Genomic DNA, 7,756 nt, shown 5'->3' with positions numbered 1-7,756 from the left:
GCAGGCAGACAGACAGGCAGGCAGACAGGCCGGCAAGAAGGCAGACAGGATTGAATGAACAGGAACAGAGCAAACACAGCGGCCGGCTAGGTCAACACAGGTGTCTCTATCACAGTGAGACATTACATAACGTAAAGCTTCTGTTTTATGCCTTTCTTTTCGCCATTTTTAAGAAGGGGTAACACGGTTACAGTTGTAGTATGAGATTGCTATGACTACTGTCACAGAAGAGAGGGCGTTTCTGGGTCCTGTCTTGATTGACGCGCCAAAACAACAGCAGAGCATTATGGGATTTGTAGTATTAGCGGTGAATGCGCTGTATAATACTAGCGGGCCAGCTCTAGTAGTCATTTGGTATTGCCTCGCGGGCCAAATATAATTACACTGCGGGCCAAATTTGGCCCGCGGGCCAGAGTTTGACACCCCTGGTCTAGATGCTTCTAGCAGACCTCAGCGAGGGGAAGCTTCAAAGAGGAGAGCAGAACCAGGCCAGCAGCAGACACATGGGAGTCAGAGACCCTTCGGCAGCTGGGGTGTGCTGCGTGTCATTTACAGGCTGCTGTTTTAAAGCTTGATGGGAAGTACCATCTTCAAACAAGAGCATTAGTGCCATAGATATAGCCCTCTGCATCATTATCCAAACTAAACTTTGTCAACATGACTTGCCCTGGAAAGGGAGGAGCAAGTGTCCAGGACAATTGAACTACGCTTGAACCCAAGAGCCAGACATCTAATTCCGTAGTCACAGTTCAGTCAAATCAACAGCTGTCCACCAATGCTATAGCGCCATCTAATGGTTACATCCAAGAAATGGATATTTGAAATCGAGGGCAAACCATTTAAAAGTTTTAAAACGTTTTATTATGTACAATTGTGTCCAACCACATTCAATAAAAGTCATGCTACAAATCTTACAAAAACTGTACAAAAAAAGCCCACGGTGCTTAAATTTTTAAACTCATAGGGTAATCGCCTTGGCCAGGTCCTTGATCAGCGAAGACTTCAGTTGGGGAAGGGTGGCGATTTTCATCTGCTTCCGAGTAGAGTACTTGCTCTTCACCGCCTGGACAAGAGATTTACACAGGGACAACATTCAGGTTTAAAAAGTCTGGATTAGCAACGAACAAAACATGTAGCATTGCGTATCAGACCATCACAACAGACATTAAGGAGATAAAACTCCACATCTCACCATATGCTTAGTCTTGCCCTCGTTTACTTTGCAAACGTTCTTGGCGATGTGCTGCATCACGGTGACCAGGCTGTCCTCTGTGTAGTTCATGTAGTGCTGCAGTGTCACGTTCTGACAGGACAGAGCAAAGTCAGCCAACAGCAAATACTACCTATAAGTGCAGTCCAAAATGGCTTCCTACCCATAACAGTGCACATCTGGCATCTTACCCAGTCCCCGCAGTTGAAGACCTTCAGGGTGAGGGCGCAGGCAGCGCTGGCCACCTGCGAGGGAGGAAAGTGGACCATCTCGTAGTCCACCATGGTGAGCTCCACAAAGTACTTGGCCAGGGTGTGGGGCTCAGCGGTCACCTGGAGATGCAACGCAAAATCAGACACTTGGAAGCCCTGGAGGGTGAACTCAAGATGGTTGACAGGCGGTAACCAAACAGACCTCGCAGATCTTTGAGGCCCTCCTCAGGAACTGGAGGGGGAGCGGGCGGCCAAAGCTGAAGTTCAGCACCCTCAGGATCTTCATCTCCATGTCCCGGATCTGGGCGGTGGTGTAGGCCTGGTCCGTCACAAAAGAGAAGTCTGCGATCTCTGGAGGGTACATCTCCTCGTACTTCGAGGCGATGAACATGGCCGTCACACCAACCAGCTGAAGCTGCTTCTTGGGCACTGGGTTATCCTGTTAACGTTTCGGGATAATACATTTTAAGCACGAGGAAAGCAGGCTATAGAAAACGGCCCAATTTACTGCCAATATCAGTCACTGGCCCAGTTTTTTGCCCACTTGCCATATAAAAACAGACAATTAAACATTGTACCTGGAGGAAGCGGTCGATGATGCCCACAGTCATGTACATGGTCTCCTGCATCAGACGGAACTTGATTTGGACCTGGACCAGCCAGTCGATGAGGATGGCGCGCATGTTGCCGCTCACTTCCTGTCCCTCCAGATAGTTCGCTCTGACGGCCTGTTCAACCTACAGGGAAACGATGGAAAGACAGCATGAAGCCAGCGATTTTTAACACAACTTGCCACAAATCTGACTAGGCACAAGTTTTTGTAAAGCACATTTCAGCAACAAGGCAATTCAAAGGGCTTTACATGAGACATTAAAAGCATCGACAAAGTGCAACACAAAGGTCCTAAAACAAAATGGCAACCTCAAGCTGCTGGAGATACTTGTAGATGTCCTTGACGTATTCACTACAGAGCATGGGGATGTCGTAGTCGTCGGCATCGACATCCTTGATGTCCAGCAGGACGTCGGAGAAGGCCTGGCACAGGTCATTGGGGGCACAGCCAGAAGTCTCCATCAGTGTGGGAGACAGGGGCTCGGGCAGAACCTGGTCAGCAAGAAAACATTCATATTAAATGAGGTGTTGTGCCCAAAATCAGACAATATAGAATCAAACCACTGCTCAGTTAAAGTCATTAATAACCAGTCCAAAAAAAACACACCTCTGGCTCAACAGGGGCAACATGTCTCTTGGGCTGTTGGACCTCCGGGGCCTTCTCCACCCGTGTGCTGGCCTTCCTCACAACCGCTTTTGGGGCTGCCGCCTTAGCATCCTGCAAATACCGTTTTTAGTACGAGTAGTAGCTTGACGACCGAGTTGAGAACAGTAAGTAGTAAGCAAATCTTAACGTTACCTTTTTCAGACCTTGTACGGGAACGGCAACGCTATTTCCGATTTCACCAAGCGCAGCTCGCGGCCTCGTCTTGTTCCCCAGCACAGCCTTGCCCGCGATAGCGGTTTGGTTCTCAGAAGAAGCGATGCGATTCTACAAAATAGAATCAAACCATGTTTAGTTTCCTCCACGGTGCAATGGAATGTATACGACCGAAGTTCTGCACATATCGACATGGATATCACGAGCAATAGCTGACCAGACACAAGCTCGAGGCTAGCGTTACTCAGTTGATGATTAAATTCCGAAAGCATGAGCAAAAATCTAAATGGAACACAACAATGTTACTTAGACTAAAAGATTATCGTAAAAGCAAAAATACTGTACACAAACTTACTCTGGTCATGCGGAGAGCCATCTCGAAAGCTGTGTTGCTTCTGTAGAGAATAAAAGCACACTGAATGCAGCACAACCAAAGGCTGTATTGTCTTGGTTTAAATCCTGGCTGGCTCGAATCTCATTCGCTGCGTTCCAAACTCTCTGCCATTTGATTGGATTGGCTGCAGCTGCTTAGAATGCGTTTCTAGGACGACCCGTAATCACGTGACTGGGTTGTGAAGGATTTTTATCCTTATTTTAGTTAGATTGTCAAAGAACACGCTGAGTGGTCGATCAAGCTGGTTTTAAACAAAGTACAATAGTTTATTCTATGTTACGATTCTGCAGAAGCGGACCCTCGCACCGGAAGTGATTCCAGGCAAGAGTGAGAGTGAGGAGGAGGGGTCGGGGGTTTATACAGGAGAAGAGGAAGTGACAGTTTCAGGGGGAAGGCAGGGAAGTGATGTCACACAGGGAGGGATTTGTAGTTCTAACAGACTGATCAATGAGAACGAACTACAAGGTTTAGAATTACAGTCCAGCGGGGAAAACGGAACACAATGTTGAGACTTGAAATTCATTCACAATTCCCCACTTTGTGGATTAAATATCCACAACTATAATAGAAATGAAAGAATCAACAATGTGAAATCAAATTATAAAATAGGCCTATCATAAAAATAATCCAACATCTTTGAAAAAAAACCCTATTCTACACACATGGAAAGGAAGTAATCTATTTCTCCACCAGGTGGAGCATAATAAAGATTTAACAAACTCAAGTTATTTAACACACCAAGATCATTTTCTTCTCATATGCAATCACTTACCAAAACTCCTCACCTTAATTTGGCATAAGCAAGGTAAAAAGATACCATGATTATTAATCTAAGACATCATATCTTCATGACTGAGTGGGAAAAACCCTATTCTGTTTTAGAAGAAAACCCTTAAATTCAAATTAGAACCAACAGATTATGTATCAAAATATTCCAAATAGTCAATGTCAATGGCACAGACATCATTAAGATCTTGAATTGAATTAATAGTAAATTTAACTTTTTCTATCATTATTTAGGCAGCATAGGCATATCTGGAACAGCATTTAAACATACACTTAAGAATATTTAGAAAATAATAACGATGAAGAACATGCATACAATTGAAAACACACATATTTGAGAATATCCAGGACTTGCAAAAGCATTCCATTTAGGAACATTATCTAAGATCTGAATACCTTTATCGTTTGCTTCATGGAACTCAATGTAGCATTGGGATCTGAACTAACCGAACAGCAGATATAGCCAGTATTATCTCTAAGGGAAGTCTATTTTGTAGCACAATCTTTTCCATGTAATTTACTTCTGTAGCTAAGGCTGAAATTACTTGGTATTGTGCGATCATGTGTCATGCGTTCATGAGAGAAATAATATACTGAAACTAAATTGAAAATTCGAGACAGCTCTATGGTGTCTAGTTTGATTGCTGATGAATTCCCTGCATTTGAGTGTGATCAATCTTCTTAATCCTGGACATTACATGAGCAAGATAACATTCATATGACACTGTTGCAATTTAAAATTGAATACGCTATTTCCCTATAGCTCAAAAATACGCCATTTGGAATGGCTCTCTGAACCTTAATGCCACATCTCATAAATCTGCTTAAACACTAATTTGTCCTAATCTATGTGTTGTATTTGAAAATATTAATACATGCTGTGATGTATTGAAGAGGTCACTTCAAATTGTTTAACTCGCTTTTCAAGTTCAGCCCTGTGGATGCAATTCTGTTAGGCTTCATTTTGATATTTGGTTGATGTAGTTAGGTGCATAGCAGTTAAACACAGTTAAACACAGTCCCCTGAGAATAGTCTGGAACAGCTCTACAAAGATCAACTTTATAATTATGAATTTTCAATACTTCTATACCCACTCTAAACTAAACTCCAGTCACAGTTTCAACAGTATAACCTGGAAATCTCTGTTGCTTTCAAATCTTATATATATAGAATGTAGTATTTTCCATTCATCTTCGTCTACCGTATAGACTCAACAGTCAAGTGGAGTGCAACATTCAAATAGGACAAACGCTTGTCCACGTTGCCATAATGATCCTGGGAAGGAGGTGACAGGCAAGGTCCCTTCTTTCAATAGCTCCTCCTCAGAGGAAGCCACAGTGTGGTGGCCCATGATTTTTTCTGAAGTGGTGGTCAGAGTTGTCCTCCTGACAGCAATGAGGAAAAGTAGTGCGTTATTCTTTGTCTGATTTCTCATCTGAGGAGACCAGAGAGTGAGCTTTCGCCCTGGTGGTGACACAGGATATTGCATCCTGGTTCTTGGAATTCTCAGGCCGGGTGGCCTCGTCCTGGTTTGGAACCAGCCTGCAGTGGCTGGCGTGTACCCGCAAAGTCCTCTCTGCTACGTCTGAGTTAGCAGCAGGAACTGGTACGGGCCCAGCCAACGGGCACTCTGGTTTCAGGTCTCTGCTCACAACCCATTGGCCTGGTTGGAAATGATGCAGGTCGGCTCTCTCAGGTCGGCAGACCTGTGAATCCACAGATGAGAGACACACCATAGACAAAACAGGACCGGACCGCAGCTTTTAGCAGCGGAGTTAGCAGCCATACTGGACACAGGATACTGGACACAGGATCAGAGGTTTCAATAGGAGCTTGGCCTTTGCCACCATTTCTTCTTCAGCTCTGCATCTCGTTCTTTCAACTACTTTCTAATTTCCTTCAACTACAACCTCCTCACTACCTTCAATTCAACTTCCTCACTGCCTTCAATTCAACTTCCTCACTACCTTCTTCACTACTACTAGTCTGTTTCATTAGCAACAACCAGTTAACTTGATAACATCCTTTACTCCCCCTCTTTTTTGAAACATGATCTGGTCAGTGTGCTAATTTGAAAACATAATGAAAGCATGGAATATGCAGTATAGGTTATGCTAACTATGAAATGAGCATTCATTCAAAATCAGAGTGAGAGGAGAATATCTGAGAGGTTTGAGCGTGGCTTAATTGATCTCGTTCAATATGTTGAGTCATGTCTCTCTGCCTTCTGGAGGAGGAAGCAGAGTTAAGAACAGTGCATCTTTGAAATGCACGGTCAACAGTTCAGTCTTATTAAAGCAGCAGCCACGCTGTGTGTAGGTGCGATGTAAATTATGAATAGTCACAACATGCAGGACATGGATAAAATCGCTTGCGCAATGCTACTAGGTCTAAAACGGCGTCAGTGGTAGCAGCCACTGGTTTCAAGTAGGACCCAAGTCCTTTTAACAGAGTCAAGTCTTTTTAGTCAGAAATACTTCAACAGAGTGCATTAGTCATCTTTAAAACCAGTCGGGCTCGTCAGTCCATATAATCTTGTCAAGTGGAGCTAGCTTTTGTCTAATGAGGGTTGTCTGCTAAATCAGGGATAGACTCTGCAGTAGTCTATTACCAAGCAGCCTTTGTTTATTTATCATTAGTAAGTGATCAAGGTAATTAACCTGCTCACGCACCAATTAGATTTAGGTCTTAGAAATTCTATGGCCATTTCCTAAAATAAAACAATACATCCGTCTCATCAAACCATGAGCCCTTGTTTCTAACAAGAAATTGTTATTCAAAATAATCATTTAAAAAGGGGAGCGCCAACACATTATGTAAAACAGCGCCCTCTAATGGTGAAAACAAAAATTCCCTTAAATCAGGGTGAACAAATGGAAAAAAAATGCATTACTCAAACCAAAACAATAAATGAATAGCTTCATATGGGGTTCTCAAATCATGAACAAATATAATTTATCTAAACCGCTCTCAAAAGAACACTATGGGTGTTATAAGTTGAGCTCAAGTTCAATAACCACATTTCTGCATTTGAAGACAGAGGGTTATGAGCACGCTTAGGACGTGATGGTTCCTTGGGTCTGACAACCACTTGGTTACTATTCTTAAATTTAGCCTAGATCATATCTATCTCTTACCCACAGTCAGTTGGGCAACGTGGGGGTGAGGTGGTTGACCAGCGTCCCCACGAACCAAGGTGTCAGCCCATATAAATGGGAATTTGGTTACCCCGGTTGTATCCAATTCTTGGGGCAGCCTCCATCTCTCGTCCCGTGCCTGTGTCTGCTCTGTAAACAAACTTCAGAAATGATACGTGACACATTTGTTTTACCATGCAGCTATCTCTGTGGGCCGTCAGACGCACAGACAAAGCTGCATGGGCAGTTTACATACAATAAAAGACAGACAAAATAAAAGACATTTCAATTTCTCACCACTCTTGTGGGTAACACCAATTCTTAGAAATTATGCGCCGGAGGCACATAAACATAACAAAATAAATCATAGACCGCAGTTTTGATAAATTGGAGTGATGTCTTTTTTCTTTTTTTTTCAAGAATATGTATCTGAGCATATTAAGTTAACATGACAATACAGTGAATTGAGGTTGAAGTTAGCATCATCTAACACAACTTTAAGTGGCAGTCATTTCAAATTATTAAAATACTTGCGGTTCCAACCGGTTTGGCATTTATCCGGTAGTCCAGGAACGTCAATTCTC

At 43.2% G+C, this 7,756-nt stretch overlaps 1 protein-coding gene across 1 annotated transcript; it reads right to left on the bottom strand.

Annotated features, from left to right (window-relative positions):
- Positions 1-958: 958 nt before the first annotated feature.
- Positions 959-3,316, bottom strand: LOC311328800 (G2/mitotic-specific cyclin-B1-like; the record flags this gene model as incomplete). The annotated part of the gene is made up of 9 exons (XM_084462708.1): positions 3,210-3,316; positions 2,834-2,965; positions 2,642-2,752; positions 2,344-2,526; positions 2,001-2,159; positions 1,625-1,861; positions 1,402-1,542; positions 1,193-1,303; positions 959-1,063 (listed from the first exon to the last, which is right to left on the bottom strand). The coding sequence occupies exons 1-9, from the start codon at positions 3,228-3,230 to the stop codon at positions 959-961; spliced, it is 1,200 nt and encodes a 399-aa protein (XP_084318834.1). The 5' UTR covers positions 3,231-3,316.
- Positions 3,317-7,756: the final 4,440 nt, after the last annotated feature.

Source organism: Borostomias antarcticus (assembly GCF_949987555.1).
Source record: "Borostomias antarcticus genome assembly, contig: scaffold_62, whole genome shotgun sequence".
NCBI lineage: Eukaryota > Metazoa > Chordata > Actinopteri > Stomiiformes > Stomiidae > Borostomias > Borostomias antarcticus.
This window is presented reverse-complemented; position numbering and strand designations above follow the sequence as displayed.